This window comes from Uloborus diversus, chromosome 6 (genome assembly GCF_026930045.1).
Source record: "Uloborus diversus isolate 005 chromosome 6, Udiv.v.3.1, whole genome shotgun sequence".
Lineage (NCBI taxonomy): Eukaryota > Metazoa > Arthropoda > Arachnida > Araneae > Uloboridae > Uloborus > Uloborus diversus.
In genome coordinates, this window is record NC_072736.1 from 138,669,758 (window position 1) to 138,692,097 (window position 22,340).

The window sequence follows — 22,340 nt, forward strand, 5'->3', positions numbered from 1 at the left end:
AGGAACTCTTCGGGGTCTGAATGCTTCAAGTTCTAGCAGTGATATATTTCAAGAGACATTTTTGAGTTTCTGCTCTGTTTCAGCATCAGTAAATGTATTTGGATTTATTTTTTCCTTAAAGGGGTCAAAATGTCACCTTCCCATGCTTTTCGGTATAACCCTAAGGTCCGGGTTTAAAGAAAAATACATTTTTTTAAAAACCTTTATATTATTACACAGCACGATGATTTAGGTAAGTCAGAGAAGGATTAAGCTTTTTATAAAAATACCAAGAAGCAATTAGCAAAACAAGTGCTCGGGGGGTCAAAATGAGCCCTTCCGTAGTTCTAGTGTTAAAATCTTCCAAATATTTCAATTGATTTGATGACTTATTTTCTGAAATGTTCATACGTCGAAACAAAGCTAAAGGCTTTGTTTTTTCATGCAAAAAGGGTACTGTGAAGAGCGAAAACACTAAACAACTTTCAAGCATTTAGATTTAAGTGAAAATTTGGTTATCAGAGGTGTCTGAAACTTTGAAATAGACTTTCAAACGTTTTTTTCTTCGTCCATCGTTGGCAAAAGGATCCTGGTATCCACCAAGACCACAAATCCCCTCGCAATGTCTGCACATCAGAAACGTTTTCATGCAATCGGCTGCACAGATCACACATCCAGGGGTGTAAATGAACCCTGTAGTGTTTCTTCCACTCAAGATAACTATTATACAGTGTAGAGTTACTTGCGATATGTTCCAAATAACTCGCCAAATCCTTAGGATCCGGAAATTCTGTAGCATCGATGAAAGAATGAGGTGGTGCAATTTGAGTGTAGTTGGCTCCTCCGAAAACGACTGGCACTATATCATACTGCAAAATGTTAAAAAATTTCTCCGTCACATAGTCCTTACATATTGAATTTTCAAAAGAAAGATAAAACTTGTACTTATGAAGAAGCCTGTAGCACGTTTCAGACTGTGGTGGGTAGCACTTCCGACGGCGACTGCATTTCCCGTATACGTCAACAGGAAAGTATTTTTTCAGTTCTCTGACGTAAGACTCTCTCCTACTCTCTGTCCTGCAGTTGCTTACCATCCAAATAGCTCGTTCTTGCTTCCTGATGGCATTGACATTCGAAATATGGGTTGTGCAAGAATCGTTATAGGGCAAAACCTCTCCGTATTTCACTTGTATGTCAGAATCAGAACGGTACGTCATAGTCCAATTGAACAAAGATCGAATTATGTTCCACCTTAAAAGAACATATCTTGGTGGTTCCATGCAGTAAAGAATCCAGATTTGGTCTTTCCTACCACGATGAGGTATGTTCGTGAAATTAATGTCTCTTGCATGGAACAGAACAGCATCAGCTTGGGGGAGGACTGATTTGTCGGACGTCACGTAGCAATCTTTAATCTGGCAGTCGAAATTGTGGAATGTCTTCTTCCCTTTCTGGAAAAAGTAATAATCAGCGGAAAATTCCTCACTGAAATACGTAGTCCACAATAAAACAGTTTTAACTCGTCGTTTTTTCGTTACTTGTTCTTTGTCGACTTTTACTCGTACGGTTCGGATCTGTCCCGGAACATTTAAGTACCTCCATCTTTGACGTGCAGAATCGATACATATTTTGTGAGAAGAATGAATTACGTCTGTAAAAATATCTGATGTTAATGTAAGCAGGCAAAGAGTTGAAAGAAGAGCTAACCCTAACTTTATGACTCTGTTTCCAAGAACTAAAATGAAAATTCGCTTATTTTGGCGACACAAGGAAATCCCACAAAATAATTTCTTATGTGACATGTTCTGAATTACAGGTGCTTTTCTTTCCTAAAAAAATGAAAAAGAGAAGTTTCTATTACATCTTAGAAAACAAAAATAATTGCACTATAGAAAGCTCAGTTAATTACAAAAAAAAAAAAAAAAATGCGTTGTAAAGACACGCTAGAAGTGAAACTTTTATCTTTTCCATTTTTAACATTCTGAACTGTCACTTCACTCGCATGTTTTCCCTCACAACACGGTTTTATTCTTTCTGCGCCTGACTTAGGCTTATTTACAACAAAATTGTATATTTTAATGAAGGCAATTGACTATAAACAACGACAAAACTAACCAATACTCGAAATCCACTTTTTAATTGTTGCCAAAAGCAATGAAAATCTTTCGTAATTGAAAAGCTAATTTTGTTGATAATAGTTAAACTAATTTCAAGGTTGAACTTGAGCAACGTGAATTACGCTTTCAAACTGATGACTTGGATTGAATCAAAGATATCTTATAAGACCTGCATTATTTGAAAAGTTTAAAATGCTAAAAATCCACAAAAATATTCCTGCCAAAGTTCAGCCTTCAAATTAATTTGTTAAATTTAATAGCAACACTACTTCATAATTACTATTATTTTTCATTGTTTTGGGCAACAATTAAAAAAACAACTTCGTCACTTCTATCACATAAAAAGGTTGTGCATCAGAATTTCAAAGTCCTCACATAAAAATTTTCTCTTCAAAAATACTTTTAAAGCCGCTTATTTTCTATAGAATGAATTTCTAAAAGCTGTATACTTGTAACACACAAACAGGGTGACCATAATTGAGCTGTATGAAATAAAAATTAAAAGTTTCGAAAATTGGAGTTCAAAAATTTTATATAAATATTAAAAGTTTAGTTTTTGCTTTGTTCGATATCTTGCTGTCAATAGCTGTGATATGATGCGAAAAATTGCGCCAGCCGGCATTTCACGGAATGACCAATGACTACAGAAAAATCTCATAAGCGTTCATGCATCTTTTAAATATTTGAACTAAATTGGGACTACTTCATACATGGACACCGAATTAAATGTGGGAATGAAAGCTTACACTTTTTCAGAAAATGACCAATGGCTACAGAAAAGTCTCATAAGCGTTCATGCATCTTTTAAATATTTGAACTAAATTGGGACTACTTCATACATGGACACCGAATTAAATGTGGGAATGAAAGCTTACACTTTTTCAGAAAATGACCAATGGCTACAGAAAAGTCTCATAAGCGTTCATGCATCTTTTAAATATTTGAACTAAATTGGGACTACTTCATACATGGACACCGAATTAAATGTGGGAATGAAAGCTTACACTTTTTCAGAGAATGACCAATGGCTACAGAAAAGTCTCATAAGCGTTCATGCATCTTTCAAATATTTGAACTAAATTGGGACTATTTCATACATGGACACCGAATTAAATGTGGAAATGAAAGCTTACACTTTTTCAGAAAATGACCAATGGCTACAGAAAAGTCTCATAAGCGTTCATGCATCTTTTAAATATTTGAACTAAATTGGGACTACTTCATACATAGACACCGAATTAAATGTGGGAATGAAAGCTTACACTTTTTCAGAGAATGACCAATGGCTACAGAAAAGTCTCATAAGCGTTCATGCATCTTTCAAATATTTGAACTAAATTGGGACTATTTCATACATGGACACCGAATTAAATGTGGAAATGAAAGCTTACACTTTTTCAGAGAATGACCAATGGCTACAGAAAAGTCTCATAAGCGTTCATGCATCTTTTAAATATTTGAACTAAATTGGGACTACTTCATACATGGACACCGGATTAAATGTGGGAATGAAAGCTTACACTTTTTCAGAGAATGACCAATGGCTACAGAAAAGTCTCATAAGCGTTCATACATCTTTTATAAATATTTGAACTAAATTGGGTCTACTTCATACATGGATACCGAATTAAATGTGGGAATGAAAGCTTACACTTTTTCAGAGAATGACCAATGGCTACAGAAAAGTCTCATAAGCGTTCATGCATCTTTTAAATATTTGAACTAAATTGGGACTACTTCATACATGGACACCGAATTAAATGTGGGAATGAAAGCTTACACTTTTTCAGAGAATGACCAATGGCTACAGAAAAGTCTCATAAGCGTTCATGCATCTTTCAAATATTTGAACTAATTTGGGACTATTTCATACATGGACACCGAATTAAATGTGGAAATGAAAGCTTACACTTTTTCAGAGAATGACCAATGGCTACAGAAAAGTCTCATAAGCGTTCATGCATCTTTTAAATATTTGAATTGAATTGGGACTACTTCATACATGGATACCGAATTTAATATAGAAATGAAAGCTGGTACACTGTTTCAGAGAATGACCAATGACCACAGAAAAGTCTCATAAGAGTTGCATTGCAAACTACAAAGACTTATTTCATTGAAATATTCCATTATGTGTCACATTCCAATCGCGTATATCTCAAAAACGGGAAAGTTACAAAAAATTGGACTCCAGCCATCGGATTCAGCGCTTTTGATTAATATATAATAAGTTTAAAGTTTCTTTTTCTAGCAAAAGCAAGTTCATACCGTCCACTCGTCCGCGATGGTTTTGGAAGTGATTTTCAATTAACGTATTTCTTTAATATGCCTCACAAAAGCTAGCCGAATAATTTGAGATTAGGAGAATACGGCACGCAAGCGATTCCCATTCCAGTGGTCTCTGGGTGCTTCCAGAGTCGCCGAAAGTCAAACCAGAACGTTTGCTATTTGGTCGCCGGAATCCCCTCCCGAATGAAATTTGTCCAACTTATATTACTCAGACTCCCAGCCGCACCCCCTTAAGTAACGCGCCTTAAGTGTTACCCCATAGCGATCATGGACACTCCAAAGTGTTGTTTTAGATTTTAAAAATTTCTGTCGATCTTATGGGTTTGTGACCTCCCCTGCATGAACCACACCTTTTTGAATTTAGGGTCACTTTGGATGATAGAGATGGGATTCTTTTTTTCCCCCCTCAATTCTAGCAAACTTTTTATTGTGTAGTGTTTCTTGAGTCAGTTGTCTTCATCTTGTCTTCGGACAAAATATTTTCTATGACTCACAATCAGTGGCGTAGCTAGGGAGAGGCGGAGGGGGCGGTCCGTCTCGGGCGGCACTTTTGGAGGGCGGCAATTTCACACTTTGATGCGAAAAAAATTAACGTGTTTTCCCAATAAGGAAATCATGCTTTTGATCTATTACTGGAGGGGAAAAAAAAAGTCTTTGAATTGTAAGGTACGACTATGATAATGAAATTTCTCTCATACAAAACATGTGTTTTTCTTGTTTACATCTCAACACTATTGTTTGTTTTTTCTCTTCCTTCGCCTGAAGCTACAGACTGAGGGAGGTGGTAGTGAAAAGTCAAGGGACCATGTTTTTTTTTTTTTTTTTTGCTGTTAAGGTTAACTGCTATTACGGAAGAAATAATAAATTTCATAACTTTTCGTTATATGATGAAACTACCACTTGGTTTCATGATTTTAAATAAGTTCCAAGGAAACTATAGTGCCTAGAAAGAGTAGTGTGCCGATCGACGGGGAAAAAGTGAGGTCAGATCTGAGGAAAAACCAGATGGCGCTGCGCTCGAGTAGTACGTTATGCTCCTCAATCAGACTCGTTTTAAATCAGCGATTGCAAGCTCATTTCGCAGTTTAAAAGCCCCGTTTTTCGGATTGAACTTATTTCTGCGCAAAAGACAAATTCTGTAATAAGTGCTATTTGTTACATGGGTGTTCATTTATTTTTTGAAGAATATAAAATTACCTTATGCTAATTTATCTTCAATGAAAATAGTAGACTATAAGGGGCCATTCATTAAATATGTAAGGGTCCCGTGGGGGAGGCGGATTGGAAAAGCCTCTACGTACCTTTGGGGGGGGGGGGGGTCAAACTCATTCTTACGTAATATTTTCCAAGTCGATATTTCACATTAGAAATAGCGCGGTCAACAAGTGATTTGGCAGAGATTATGTTCCATTTGCGTATGGAAGGTAAGAAACGTGTTAGGCTAAGACGTTTTTTTATTTGTTTTACAAAGAATGAATAGTGTAAAATATAATAAAAGAGTCGCATTATGTATGGCATGTTTTATTTTTAATTAATATTACATCAAAAAAAAAATGTCGAAAAAACATTCAGTTTAGATTCTAACTTTTCAGTAACTATTTCTTTACGCAAAAAGTTAAATTTAATAATGTGAATTTAATAACGATTCCAGTGATGTAACGATTCCAAGATTTATTATTTTATCATTTTGAAAAACGAAATGGAATCTTACGTAAGAATAGGGGGGGGGGGGGGGGTGAAAAATCTTACGTACCCTTACATGGGGGAGGGGGATCAAAAATTGCTAAAATCATCCTTACGTAATTAATGAATGGCCCCTAAGTATTCAATAACTGCGCGTCTCTTATTTCTCTTTCCTAATCTTGGGGTTTTTCGAAAAATCCCATACGGCAGCCCGAAGGAAATTGTAAACAAAGGCGAAAAAGCGGATAACTCGCAGTTTTTAGAGAATGGTACAATGGTACAACCTCGTTTATCTGTCCCCTGTTTATCCGGATCTCCGGATCAAACATCAAGAGTTGAAAAAAAAAATCATATTTATTTAAATAAATAATTAAAAATTATGATTGCAAGAATGGAACTGCAAAAACGCCAAATATTCGGATTTCGTTTCGAATGAAACGTACAACTAGAACGTACAATAAAGTACACTTACTAGTTTATCTATGGTACTATGGTGCACTTCGAGCGTCATTCCAACAGCACTGCAGTTGAACCTTTTATCATCAAGTACTATTTGTGAGAAACCGTACTACAGTGAAACCCGTGTCTTACAATACTGTAACGGATTCGGTGCGACTTCCACTTTCTTGAAATGAAGACACAGTTCTTGATAAAAACACAGGAAATTTATTTACACTATGTACAGGAAAGATCTTCAACAACTGCTAAATTATTCATCAGCAATTAAGCAATTATCACACAACACCGTAAACTCAACGTTTACACACGTATTTACTTCCAAATACGAAAACAACACAGCGAAATGCCTCGCTATAAACAGATCAAAAATCTTCTCAGTTCGAAATATCAATCGAAACTCACTCTTTATCCAGCGTAACCGTTTATATAAACACCGAAAAGAAATCTCTCAAATATTCCACACGCTTCTAGAAAAAAAAGTAGACCGTTATCAAATTTTATCAATGAACAAAAAGGAAATAAGGGGGTCATATACTTTAGCCATATGAAAAGGGGGTTGTATATTCATTACGGGAAACTATTTACAGGTTACGTTACTACAATAATTACTATTTACAGGATTTGTAACATTGCCCCCTTCCTAAGGACTGCACGTCCCGGGCAGTACAATCCCCAGAAAGGGTGCCAAACTTCTATCACATGTTCACAAATACACACATTAAATAATAACCAATAATGCATAGGAAACACAATAATAACAAGAAATATTACTAAACATTAAAAGCAAAAATTATCTACAACTTTTATGTTATCAACCATGGTTGTTTACGTAATACTCATGAACTATGGCCATAGTATGGGGCTAACCGATCATAATGTACAACCCTAGGTTTTGCATTAGGTGATTTTTGGATCCTCACTACGACGTCATTTAGTCGGTTAAGGACTTTGTAGGGTCCATCCCAATGCGACTGCAATTTGGGTGACAGACCTTTCCGTCGGATGGGATTCCATAACCAAACCTTGTCGCCTTCGTTGAATTCATGTCCAGTAGACCTTGTGTCGTATCGGGTCTTCATCTTCTCCGCCGCGATGTTGATTCGCTCTCGTGCGAAGTTATGAACGTCTTCCAACCGGGCCTGGAGATCCTGGATGTACTCCTCAGGCGATGCAGGCGCATCCGGAGGACGACCGAAGACGAGATCACAAGGTAGCCGAAGCTCTCGTCCGAAGAGCATCTGAGATGGGGCATATCCGGTAGTCTCGTGGACAGCACTGCGGTAGGCCAGCAGGAACAAAGGCAGCTTCTTGTCCCAATCCTGTTGATTTCTGGAGACCATAAGCGAGAGATTATTTAGGATTGTGCGGTTAAATCTCTCCACCATGCCGTCCGATTGTGGGTGTAGTGGTGTTGTCCTAGTTTTCTCAATTCCGAGAATTTGACATAGGCCCTTAAAAACAGCAGAGATGAAATTCCTCCCTTGGTCGGAATGAATCTGCAAAGGTGTTCCATATCTCGAGATCCAATGTTGAACTAGAGTCTCTGCTACGGTGGTAGCCTCTTGATCTGGAATGGGATATGCTTCCGGCCATTTGGTGAAATAGTCGATGGAAACAAGAATGTATTTGTTCCCATCAGCAGTTCTTGGTAGAGGACCCAGGATGTCGATCCCAATGCGTTCGAAAGGAGCTCCAACGTTGTACAGATGTAGCTTCCCTCTGCTTCTCTTCTTCGGTCCTTTACGAGCAGCTCAGGCGTCACAAGAATGGCACCACTTCTCCACGTCATCCTTCGCCTTGCTCCAGAAGAAGCGCTCCCGAACTTTATTGAGGGTTTTCAAGACACCAAAATGTCCTCCAGTCGCAGTACTATGTATTTCTTTCAGAACATCTGAAATCCTTGATCGGAGAAGTAGTAACTGCCACCTAGATGTTTTGCCGTCGTCAGATTCCCATTTTCGGTGTAGCACGCCGTTCCGTAAATGGAGCGAGTTCCATAAAGCCCAGTATCTTTTTGTTGCAGGACTGAAGATGGAAACGTCCTGCCAGCTAGGTCGCCGACTGTCACTTTCCATGAACTCCAAAATTGGTTTTATGTCGGGGTCTTCAAGTTGATCTTTTCGAACTTGGTCGTCACTCCATGGATCAGGTTCTGATGATATTGGAGTCACCTAATAGGCGGTAGGGCTAGTCGTTCCATACTGTTTCTCGATTCGGGAACAATAGTGGCAGTTCTCAGGACAGGGTCTCCTTGATAAAGCGTCAGCATTACCGTGAGATAACCCTTTTCGATGCTTGATCTCCATGTCATATTCCTGGAGCCGCTGTATCCATCTGGCTATCTGGCCTTCCGGATTTTTGAAGTTCAAAAGCCAAGTTAATGAGGCATGATCTGTCCGAAGCAGAAATTTTCGGCCGTAGAGGTAATGATGGAAGTGTTCTACAGCTTTCACTATGGCCAGTAACTCCTTTCTGGTGACGCAGTAATTTCGCTCCGACTTTGATAAGCATTTGCTCCAGTAAGCGATGACATGTTCATTTCCGTCAATTTCTTGGGATAAAACAGCTCCGATGCCCTCGTTGCTCGCATCAGTGTCCAGGATGAAGGATTTTTCAGGCTGAGGATAGGCGAGGATAGGCGTTGATGTTAAAGCCTCCTTCAGTCGTAGAAATGCATCTTCGCATTCTTTGGACCATTCAAACGTTTGCTTGCTCTCCGTCAGCTTATGCAAAGGGCGTGCAATGTTGGAAAAACCCTTTACAAACTTCCTGTAGTACGTGCAGAGCCCCAGGAAACTTCGCAGCTGATGGATGTTTTCGGGACGACTCCAACTCTTGACCGCAGATACCTTTTCTGGATCGGTTTGTACACCTTCAGAAGAGATGATGTGACCAAGGTAGTTCACTTCCCGGCGGAACAAATTACATTTGGACGGGCTTAACTTCAGATTGGCTTCCTTAAGCTTTTGCAGCACCTTCCTAAGATTTGCCAGATGTTCTTCGAAACTGCGTCCCACGATGATGATATCGTCTAAGTAGACCAGACAGGATTCGTAAGAGAGTCCTCTTAACACTGTCTCCATAAGACGCTCGAACGTAGCTGGTGCATTGCAGAGGCCGAAGGGCATCACTTTAAACTGCCATAAGCCTTGTCCAGTTGTAAACGCTGTTTTTTCTCGGTCATCAGGGTGTATCTCAACCTGCCAGTAGCCGCTCTTCAAGTCCAGGGTCGAAAACCACTTGTGTCCGGAAAGAGTGTCCAAGGTGTCGTCTATCCGTGGAAGAGGGTAACTGTCTTTCTTGGTGATTTCATTCAGCCGTCGGTAATCGACACAAAATCTGGTGGAGCCATCTTTCTTTCGGACCAAGACGATGGGAGAGGCCCAAGGACTGGATGACGGTTCGATTACATCATTCTCCTTCATCTCTTTCAGGAGGGTTTCAACCTCTTCCTTCTTAGCGAACGGTAGTCGTCTTGGATGCTGTTTAATAGGGGGGTGTTCTCCAGTGTAGATCCTATGCTGCGTTAAATTCGTCCGGCCCACATCCTCCGATGTAGATGAAAACAGATGCTTGAAGTCATCCACCAATTGTTCCGCAGCAGTTCTTTGATCCTTCGATAAGGGTGCACTCCCAATTAACTTCGATGTCAAGGACTCGGAAGACACAGTCTCGGGGGAATTGATTCTTCTAATGATGCAGTTTACTGGAGTACAAGTTGCCAACACTTCACCTTTTCGGATATTCCTTGGCCTTTCACTCACGTTGGCGACTCTCACAGGAATTACATCCTTAGAAAGGTCCACAAGCGTAGATGCTACCAGCACTCCTTTTAGGTTATTGCTTAGGTTAGGGTATTCAATGAGTCCAAATCGAAAACTATTGCTTTCTTCAAGGGAGCCAGGTATTAATGATTCTGACCTTGAGGGAATCGATAAATCTGTTTGGGCTACTATTTGATGAGCGGATTTTACATCACTTTCTGCAGGGAAAACGGCTATGTCTTCTCTCATCGAGTGCAGCTCATTAGTCTTGAAGTCGAGAGTGAAGTCATATTTCTTCAAAAAGTCCAATCCGAGAATGAAGGGGTCCGTGATATTAGCGACGAATGCCGTATGATGGTAGGTGGCATTCCCAAACACTATTTCCAAGTCCACTTTACCGTCAATCTCGATCTTGTCACCTGTCACAGTCTGGAGACTTACGCGCGGCGATGTCCACAGCAGTTTCAATCCAAATTCACGAGCCACATCTGTCCTAATGATTGTCACATTGGCTCCAGTGTCGACAATCAGTCTGCAGGGGTTCCCATTTACATGTGCGTAAATGAAAAGTCCATCACTGCCACTACTAGAAGAGGAAATCTGCAGAGCTCTAGTGGTGGTGATTTCCTTCCCTCGCGTAGCTTGGCGAGCCGGACAACTCCTTCGCAGGTGTCCTTCACTACCGCATTTCCAGCACTTCTGCTCTTATTTCTTTTGGGCTGTTATGCTGCTCAGATGTCTTGTCAAGTCACCGAGTTGTCTCTCAAGTTCAGCGAGGTGGGACGACCTGGAATCAGACTCATCAGCTTCCTGAGTCCGGATTAGATGGCGATCCACACGGGTTGCTTCTTGGGCGGCCTCGTATCTCATCGCATACACAACAGCAGGTCTTTGACATCCGCCATCCGTAGAGCTTTCTGGATTTCCGGATCTCGAACCCCGTCGATGTAGTAGTTGAGTGCCAGGTTGTCCCGAACATCCGCAGGACAGTCTCAAAAAGCAAGATGAGACAGTCTCTCGACGTCCGCCGCTAGCTCTTGCAGGGTTTCCCCGGTTTTCTGGAAACGGGACTTCAACTGGAGTCGGCTGAAATCTTTCTGGCACTTCTCACCGAAGCGAAGCTCCAACGCAGCTGTGAGGGCGGCGAAATCCAGGCGCTGGCTGTCCGGAAGGGTCTGAAGAATGTCCGCTGCGTCACCTCTCAGGGATGCTGCAAGATGGCAGGCCTTGGTAGCAGAGTCCCATCCGTTCGCTTCCGCCACTATCATGAATTGAGTTTTGTAAACCTGCCACGAAGTTTTCCCATCAAATGTGGCAAGTTTAATGGACGGTCGAGCAACCGATGAGGGAGCGCCAAACTGTACAGAACTGCTTTCCGCGGTCGCCAATCTCCTTTCCATGTTTTTAATTTTCTCATCCACATGATTTTCAACTGTTGCGATACGGTTTTCTACTGTTTCAAGTTTTTCATCAAAAGCATCAACTCGATGCTCTATCTCATTAAATTTATTTTCCATCACAGTCTTTACCGAAGTAAGGTCGTTTTTAATTTTCTCTTGGTTAGAAGCTAAATCATTTTTCAGTACCATTAAATCACTTTTCAATTGTTCTTGATTAGCCGCAATGTCATTTTTTAATTGTTCTTGATTTGCAGTAAAACTTGCAGTCAAATCACTTTTTAATTGTTCTTGATTAGCCGCCATATTTTCAGTCAAGTCGCTTTTCACAGCATTAATTGCTTCCAGAAGTTGTTTTAATTGGTCATCCATTGCGCGAGTAATCACCATAAAAACAAAGTCTATAAATTCAAACAGTCTTTATGAAAAAATGTCCAAAGTCACACTTACTCCAAGAAAGTCCAGAAGAAGCCCCACGTTGGGCGCCAAATTGTACCGGATTCGGTGCGACTTCCACTTTCTTGAAATGAAGACACAGTTCTTGATAAAAACACAGGAAATTTATTTACACTATGTACAGGAAAGATCTTCAACAACTGCTAAATTATTCATCAGCAATTAAGCAATTATCACACAACACCGTAAACTCAACGTTTACACACGTATTTACTTCCAAATACGAAAACAACACAGCGAAATGCCTCGCTATAAACAGATCAAAAATCTTCTCAGTTCGAAATATCAATCGAAACTCACTCTTTATCCAGCGTAACCGTTTATATAAACACCGAAAAGAAATCTCTCAAATATTCCACACGCTTCTAGAAAAAAAAGTAGACCGTTATCAAATTTTATCAATGAACAAAAAGGAAATAAGGGGGTCATATACTTTAGCCATATGAAAAGGGGGTTGTATATTCATTACGGGAAACTATTTACAGGTTACGTTACTACAATAATTACTATTTACAGGATTTGTAACAATACTTATCAACGTCAAACTGCTAGTTTGCTTATTTTTATAACGTTCTTTAGAACCTGTCAGCAAACGGTTTTGTTGTCGATAATTATCGAAATAGAAGTGTTTTTGAATCTGACGTTATCATTGTCAAAAAAAAGTATCTATGTATTTTTATCTTTTATCTCATATGTAAAATAGCGAAAGAAATGTATCCTTAAAAACTAAAAACAAATGGGGAACCTCCTCGTCCCTCTCCTTTGTCTAACATTGCTTATGATAGCTTTAAAATGTTCTTTTAAAAGGAAGCGCAGCTTCTGAATCTCCCTACTCTTAATCAGGAAACAACATGACAGTGCTACAATTAAAAAATCTAAATAAGTAGCGATCAAAAGAACATTGTGATACATGTTTTTGGAGGCAAAAAATATTTTCCCGTTGTCAATATATAAGATTTTAAAGCCTATGGGAATTTTAAGAAAAGCGAGTCTCGTTGTTACAAATTTAGCGAGTTTCGATGGGGACAGACATCTTTCTCACGCTCTGTAGATATGGATGTCCTGCCACATGCAGACGAGGCAATCGTCTGTGAGAAATTGGTACCTTCAATCCCTCGCCAAGTGTTTATATTTGCCACTTTTCTTAAAATTTCGGGAGACTTTAATACCTTTTATCTCGATAACGGGGGACGATAACAAAAATAATTATCAATTTCGTACAAGATTCTAAAAGGCTAAAATTATTATTATTTTTTTTTTTAAATATAACTTACGTGCTCGTTGATTCCGTTTGTCCGAAAGTCGAATGGTCGGTCGCTAACAGTTACCAGGCGTAGCGTTGCTGGAGATTTCCAACCTAATCTCCAGACCTATAAACTGTAGAGGTGGTGCTACCATATACCGTGCCCAAGTCGGGCTCCTTCTCATTTAGGGACCTCATTGACTCAGGAGTCGCTCCATTCTGCTTTAAACTCATGCTGGCTACATGAATGGGGCTTGAGTCTCCCAAGTGGCATTAAAAACAACAACAAACTGCGCCCTAAGCCATCTCGATTGATAATACATTTGCCTTAAAATATAAATATCAAATTTTCAGTCGATTGTGTAAAATTTTGTTTGGAAAACATCCTTGTCTTTGTGTCTACTTCAATAACGATCTTTTTATCGTCAATATTATTTTCCACATAATTTTCATTTTTACAAAAACTACAATATTTGGAGATTTTTTAAATTTCATACAAACCCAATATTCGTTAGGCAAATTAATATGAACAATTTCATTTATAATAGATTTCTACGCGGTTATTTCAGTTTCATCTGCCGAAAGATCAAGTTTTATTTTTTTCAAACAAGGAACACTTTTCTTAACTGCATAATTTCTGATGGACCTTTTCTTTGGTAATTTTTTAGTAAAGTATGTTGGCAGACTTGGGAAAATTGTCGGAATTGCCTCATCTTTCAAAAAAGTTTTTCCCCGACGAATCAAAACTTCCTCACCATTTATAATATGCTTAAAATGCGTTTCAATAAAATGTTTTTCGAAATGCAGAGCATAAATTAAGCAATATTTATCAAAAACTTTATCTAACCTGGGAATTAACGTTCCACTTTAGTTTTTCTTCATCTGCTGGAGCTTTAAAAAGCGTAACTTTTTCCTTGCATGTTTTGTTTTGTACCCACTTTTGCACCCTGGTACGAAACAAGATGAAGCTTTATTTCTTCCAATGTTCAACTTTGATGCCTCTATTAAAAGCCTTAAACGCTGTTTCATGAAATATTCACGAAATAAAGGTAAAAAAGAGAAACACGGAACTAAATTGTAACAAAATCCCGCGTCTACTAATGTAAACACCGCGAAATTGAACGTACATCTCGACCGCACTGCCATCTAGCGGTTTTCATACAATTTGTCTTCAAGAATCGTGGGGAAAAAAGCGCCGGTCGGCACACTACTCTTTCTAGGCACTATAAAGGAAACCACCGTATTTAAAAAAGAAAACACTTTTTTTTAAAAAAGGAAAGTGACAACAAGAGTAAAAGGGGAGGGGTCTCAAATGGTTGGCGATTTCTTGCTCATTTTCAGGATAGCATTATCTGTTTCAACAATTGCTTTTATTGGTTATTGATTACAAAATTTTCAAAAGACAAAATGAATTTTATGTTCATTTTATAAAAAAAATATTACTACTCGAATAATAATTGCTTGTACTACTGCTGTTTTACAAAACATCGGTAGAGGACGCTGAAGTCAACTAGCGCGCGTAAGAGAGACTATAAACTTTTAGTCATGTGTTTTCTCTTATGTCTGTGTAAGCACGTTGAGACCGCTTGGTCTTGATTTAAATCGAATCATGTAGCCTTAAATCTTCATTAAACTCGAAAAGAAACTAAATTCGTGTAATCATTCTCGAAGTCAATTCTATGTGCCAAATGCTTCCTTTCCAGGCCGGTACAGAATGTCTCAAACGGGAATAAATTCAGGTAAGCGCAAATCTTGATTCAATCTCATTTCAATCAGTTTCTTTGATCTGAATAATTGTTTAATTCGAATCTTACATAATTATAATACAACTGCATTATATCAACTAATTCCTTTATACAATGAGTTTCACATTTAGTCATTCATTTTAAGGAAATGTTCTTAATTAATAAAATAAATCTCTGGGCAAAGCCTTTCACATTTCGACCTCTATTGGTGAAAAAGAGAATTATCCAAATTTGGTCTCGAAACATTTCCACGGGATAACACCCAACCCATCCCTTTACATCTCATTTTTTAGCCCAATATTGGTTATGAGTTTTTATAACTTCAATACCAACAAATTGCTTAGGACGGTGAAACCCTGACCCTTCCTGTATAATGATCAAAGACAATCTAAAGTGTGTATTTAGGACATCAACTTCGAACTGTAGACTTACCATCTCATCCAGTGTCTCCAAAAATATCTTAAAGTTGGGTTTTTGAAACTTAAACTTCAGGAAAATTCTAAGGTAGGGCCCAGCTGTGCACGAAATCCCCGAAAGTCATCACAGTTGGCTCCGAATTTCGTTTTTAGACATTTCTGAGGGAAGACCGCAAATTCTTTTTTTCTTAGTAGTGAAGAGCTTAAAATGAGCAACGCTTTCAAAAAAGATTTCGGGGGATTCGGGTGAGAACCTCCCCCCCCCCCTCCGAACTCTTTCTCATAACGTTGTCCGTGAAACAGCGGCTGAAGTAGTGTTTTTAGGACGTCATTTTCAAAAAGTTTTAAGGGGACATGTAAAAACCATCTGACTTACCAACATTTTTGGAAACTTATGCTTTCCCTCTTCTCTTTAACGTCATCAAAGACAGACTAAAATTGATTTCAAGTTTGAAAATATTTCGGGAGGAAAATCCGGTCTTTGTTGGAGCTAAGTGAGACCCTTACACCACAAGATACAGCCTACAATTACGAGTTTTTCAATTTTGTTGAAAAGCTTTCCTTACAGTGCCCCCGAACCTTTCCCAGTATCTTCACGTGTCCAAAGATAACCTAAAATTGCTTTTTTAACACTTTAGTTTCGAAAAATTTCCTTGAAGTCTCGACCCCCTAACGTCATCAAGGAAAGCAGAAAACTTGTTTTAATTTTGAAGGGAAAAAAATGGAGGGGGAGCTCTAATCATCTTTTCTACAAGGGTCATTCTACAAAAAACGCGCATTTTTAGGTCCAGGATGGTTAGTTTCAAAAATATTTATTTTTAAGCACTTTTTATGAGATTTAGAAAGGTATAACAAATTTTGAAAATGATCAATACACATTAATGATGTTATAAAAATTTTTAATGTTTTTTTCACTGAACGGAGGGATACTATGTCTCTGTTATATGTCCTAACACATTTCTTCTCATGTACTTTTTCATTTATTTACTCAATACAAAAAAGACAACAGATTTAATAATGAAATTTAAATCATTTGATATTTTTTAATAGGTTAAAAGAATTATGTTGTAAAATAAAAAAAATATACAGCATTCATAATCTTTTGAATCACTGTCACAGTATTTCTTGTATCCTCCGTTCAGAATTTAATTAAGTAATACAATTTCCTATAGACGGCAGTACCGGCAGCTCATTACAGAGGTTTAAAATCACAAAATAGCCCTTTTCAACTCTGGGTCTTCATAGTGAAGCTAAAGAACTTAGTGTGAAAGAATTGCAGCATTATTCTCTTTGAAGTCAATTAGTTCCTTAAATTCGTGTATTCTCCGTTCTTGAGTTAAAAAGGAAAGAATTGTTTGCGTAAAAAAATTTTTTTTATAGTTAAAATTGAATCGCTTTTTTTAAGTAAATTCTAAATAACATGTTGCGTTAACCCTAAATCAACCCAATGATCATAGCAAAACATAAGTATTTGTATCCTCCGGTTTCTATAGCCTCCGTTACAGTATAGATGTAATGGAGGATATACAATCAGAAATGGAGCATACTACTTTCTATAAAAATCCATTTTAAGAAAGAGGTGTACATTTTAATCAGTTCAAATAGTGTTCCTCATACAAGATGCAATGTTTATTTAAATAAAAAGTTTAAAGATAACATTTAAAATATACATTTACTATCCGTTACCCTCCGTTCACATCCAAAATTCGAACTACAAAAGAAAGTTACGAAATAACCAATAAAGAATGTGAATATCTATGTGAGATTAAAAAGGTTCCTAAAAGGAACAATATAAAGTAACTTAAAAAAAAAGATTTTTTTCCCATGAATTTCAACTTCAAAAACCTACGTTTCTAGTATAATGACCCACAAGCGTTTCTAAAAGTTGCTTAAAATTCCGAATTTTGACTTAACTTTTGGAATAATTCGGTGGGGCTCTGAATTACTTTTTCTTCTGAAGGAATAATAAGATGAAAAAAAAAAGTTTATTTTCTTGTTTATTAAATATTATTAAAATACTTTTGACTCTTAAATGTGTCAATTATTTCCCGTCAAAAAGGGCGGCAAATTGAGGAACCGCCCCGGGCGGCAGAAAGTGTAGCTACGCCACTAACTCACAATCAGGCGGCAATTGCCCGAATAGCAAAGCTTGACGAACGATATGAGTGTAGAACCGGAAGAAAGATTAAAATTAAAACTATAACCTATAGATATTAAAAAAAAGGAAAGAAAGGAAATCTCATCGTGCCACGAGTTAAATTGTCAAATTTTAATTGAAACTCCCTTATCGTTCAAAAGTAATCAAGTTTTTTTTTTTTCACATAGCTCAATAAATGACACTCTGTATTAACATGCTTTCAGCCTCAGAATACGACATTAAAATTCTAGTACAGTCAGGCGCGGATCTGAGGGGGGGGGGGGGCAATGGGGGCAATTGCCCCCCCTGAACAAATCAAGGGGCCGCCAGTAGGAAGGGGGTGCCGAAGGCGCCCTCTTCCTACTGGCGCCTAAGCAACATACTACTGGCGCCTAAGCAACATACATTCATATTTAAGCAACATACATCCATATTTAAGCAACATACATCTTAAACACTCAGAAATAATTCTTCTAAAAAATTATCTAGATGACAACCATTTTTCACAACATAGTCTAAACTCTGTGATAAGTCTCCTCCCCACCTGCGCGTGGGGCGTATACCTAAGGGGCGCAACATGTGCCAATTATGAGCTTTCCTTTTAAGTTTTAGGGAAGTTTTGGAATTCGGTGCAAATGAAAGAAAGATATTTGGAAAATTTATTTGTTTCATTCCCCAGTTCTCAACCTAGGTGGAGTGGGGCGCGTCTGCGTCCGCCTAGGGGCGCAATATCCGCAACATAAGAGTTTTCTTTCTAAAATTTAGTGGGAAAGTTTTTGAATTGGGTAAAAAAGAAAGATAGATATTTAGAAAATGGACTTGTCGTATTCAGCAGTTCTCAACTTGTGTGGAGTGGGGCGCGTCCACATCCCCTTAGGGGGGCGCAATATCCGTAACATAGTTGTCTCTCTAAAATTTAGAGAATTTTTGAATTTGGGTTAAAATAAAAAAGAAATATATTTTGAAGATTTATTTCTCTCATCCACCAGTTCTCAACCTGTGTGGAGAGGGGCGCATCAATTGCTTTTGCTAATTGCTTAAATTGCTTTACCTAATGAATAAAACGGTAATTTTTGACTACAGTGGGTCCTGAAAAAGGGTTTGGCCAAGAGCCCCTCGACAGCTTAATCGGGCCCTGCGCACCCGCGTCCGCCTGGTATTGGGGGGGGGGAGGGGGCGCAATACCCGCAACATAAGAGTCTTCTCTCTAAAATTTAAGAGGGAAAGTTTTTGAGTTGGGTAAAAAAGAAAGATATATATTTAGAAAATGTACTTGTCTTATTCAGCAGTTCTCAACGTGTGTGGAGTTGGGCGCGTCCATCTCCCCCTAGGGGGCGCAATATCCGTAATTTATGAGTCCTCTCTCTAAAATTTAGCGGGAAGTTTTTGAATTTGGGTTTAAAAAAAAAGAAACATATTTGGAAAATTTATTTCTCTCATCCACCAGTTCTCAACCTGTGTGGAGTGGGGCGCATCCGCGTCCACCTGGGATGGGAGGGAGGGGGGAGGGCGCAATATTCGCAACATATGAGTTTTTTCCCTAATATTTAGAGAGAAAGGGTTTTGAATTGAGCATTAAAGAAAGGTAGATATTTTGAAAATATATTTGTCTCATTCAGCAGCTCTCAACGTGTGTAGAGTGGGGCGAGTCCACGTCTCCCTCCGGGGGTGCAATATCCGCAACTTATGAGTCTTCTCTCAAAAATTTATAGGGAAAGTTTTTGAATTGGGTAAAAAAGAAAGAAACATAATTGGAAAATTTATTTCTCTCATCCTGCAGTTCTCAACCTGTGTGGAGTGGGGCGCATCCGCGTCCGCCTTGGGGGCGCAATTTCAGCGACTTATGAACTTTTTGGACTTACTTCAGCTGATGTATTTTGAATTCGATAAGGGAAAACATCGATGAGTGTTGCATAAATTCTGTTTCGTGTGAAACGTAAGATAATAATTGCAAATATTATTTTCTTGCACTATATTTTATAAAGTCATCAATATCTTTTCGAGTTACTTTGTTGTTAGGGAACTATGCACTCCCTGGGGGCGCAAAACCTGCAATTTATGAGTTTTCCTTCTTCATTTACGGGGAATGTTATGGAATTTAGTATAAAAGAAAGAGAGCTAGTCGGAAACTTAATTTGTCTCATATGCCGGTTTTATACTTGTCGGGAGTCGGACACGTCCGCGCTTCTTAGGGGTGCAATACTTACAAAATTAGTGCGTTTCCCCGAAATTTAGGGGGAAGTTTTGGAATCGGGTGCATTGCACACCATCAAGGTTCAATTCCATAATCTGCAGAGAATAATGTTTTACTTCCTTTTGCAAAAAAGGAAGAATTGTATTCGCGAAAAATTTTCACTCAAAATTCGGCCTTAATTTCCATTTTGCTCACCCCCGAATTAATGTTGAGTTTTTTTTTTCAACCCGACCACACGCGGATAAGTGCGTAAGAACGTATAGACACCCGAAATATCTATTTTGGCATTCCCCGAGTTAATTACAACGACTTTTCTCGTGACGTCCGTATGTACGTATGAACGTATGTGCGTATGTATGCCGAATAACTCAAGAACGGTATGTCCTAGAAAGTTGAAATTTGGTGCGTAGACTCCTAGTGGGGTCTAGTTGTGCACCTCCCTTTTTGGTTGCATTTGGATCTTCCAAAGAGTATCTTTTACACCTTTTTGGGGGGAAATCAATGTTAATTTCAATGCAAACTCAAGTGGTGTAATAATTTATGCAAACACTTGGCATTATATCGCCAAGTTTTGTCGCCAACTTGGCGATAAATTTGGCGATTTTTTTTTTTTAAATCTGGTTTTAATTTGGCCATTCATGGTGATATTAGAGAGTTAACTATTGAATCAAATTAAAATTGCCAATAATGGGGAAATAACTTTAAATTGGAGTAAAAGGAAGTCATGTGATGCACACAACAGCTCGTTTTTAAATAACTTTATACTTCAACCACTTTAGCTCTGAACCTAAAGCTGCATATATCTAAATTAGATAGTTTTCCCAAATTGCACCATGTTCAAATCAACATTGCATCAGTGTGGCCCCTTTTAGTGACACATTAGGGCATTTTGGCAGAACTTTTGCTTTATTTTTTTATCTTGTGAAACCATATTAGTATGTTGGTGAAATAGTTGTGAGATGAATCTTAGTTTTTACAGAAGTAATTTAATATCGAAATAACAACATTATCGAATTTTGCTTTGCAACAAAATTTCAAAGGATTGTTTCACATAAACACTTTATTATTTGTAGTTCTGCTGCAGTGGTATCGGACTGAAGCTCCGAAGTGCACCGTGATGTTTGTTATATTACCATACTTCATTCTACAATCTATGCAGAAATTGTACATTTACACACAATAAAAAGGGACTGTTTGCCGTATTAACAGTTCAGCCATCATACTTTAAAATTATTATGTATGTGAATGGAAAACGCTTCAAAAACTAGAAATTTGATCCAGATTAATCAGAGTTTCGAATAAACGGGGGACGGATAAGCAAGGTTCTACTGCATTTGTTTCGACTTCGTAAGGCTTGTACTGCTCGAATTCGACAGCATTGAGAAAAGTACTTAAAACAAAGAAAAAAATATTAATACCCAAAAACCATTACACTAGTTATGCGTAAATTAATGCATACATTGAGTTATAAAATATCCGAGTATAATTAGATAAGTATTTTTACTTCAACTAAAAAGCGCTCAAGGATAGATTAAGGACATTAAAAATGAAACGTTGAATGTCGAAAAACCACTGCTTAAATTAAATATAACTTTTTCAAGCAGAAGACGATTAAATATGTTACTCCAAAGATAAAAATAGAAACATTTAGAATTTATAAAACTAATTAACGAAAATATATCACGTACTCTGCAGTTAAGTAATTACATTATTAAAATAAGTAGTATAACTAAAAAATAGATGAACTTTTAAAAGCATAAACACATGGCTCAGGTAACTTACCATACATACTGCAGCAAATTGATTCAGATTATGTTATGCCATACAACAAAATAGTTCATTTGGGCGTGTTTTCAATTTTTACGAAGCTGTGGGAATGGGTGTGTCCACAGGAAAAATGAGAAAGGGAAACACTTCTTTCGTTAGTTTCATTATACGTTTTGAGCATGCGCAATGCACAAATTTCAGTTACGGAAGGTATGCAGACTACAATAGAGAAATAGCCATTATTTATCCACATTTATTTTATTTATTTATTTTTCAGAATAAAAAAGAAAAGATTTTTTTGTTCAATGACATGAAAAGAAATTTAACCTTTTGATATATTTTCCGGTTTTGGTTATTCAATTTGAAAGTCGAGAGATGTTTGTTTGGAAAATGCAATCCTATTGTAACGTCCAAACTTTAGATCAACGCTAAAACGATACAGCCCTGCGTAAAGTTCACTATGTAAAAAAAAAAAAAAGTTTTTCGCAATCACGAGCGTGTGTGTGTTTGTGTAGGCGCATGTGTGTGTGTTTGTGTAAGCGCATGTGTGTGTGTGCATGTGTATGTGTGTATGTATGCATGTGTATGCGCGTTGTGTATGCAGTGCTGTGTGCGTACGGGCGCGTGTGTAGGCGTTTGTGTGTGTGTGTGTATGTAGGCATATGTGTTTGTGTCTGTGTGCAGGCATGAATGT

General features: G+C 38.0%; 1 protein-coding gene across 1 annotated transcript; it reads right to left on the reverse strand.

Moving 5' to 3' along the window:
* Positions 1-451: 451 nt before the first annotated feature.
* Positions 452-21,760, reverse strand: LOC129224212 (alpha-(1,3)-fucosyltransferase C-like). The gene is made up of 2 exons (XM_054858633.1): positions 21,662-21,760; positions 452-1,808 (listed from the first exon to the last, which is right to left on the reverse strand). The coding sequence occupies exons 1-2, from the start codon at positions 21,662-21,664 to the stop codon at positions 498-500; spliced, it is 1,314 nt and encodes a 437-aa protein (XP_054714608.1). The 5' UTR covers positions 21,665-21,760; the 3' UTR covers positions 452-497.
* Positions 21,761-22,340: the final 580 nt, after the last annotated feature.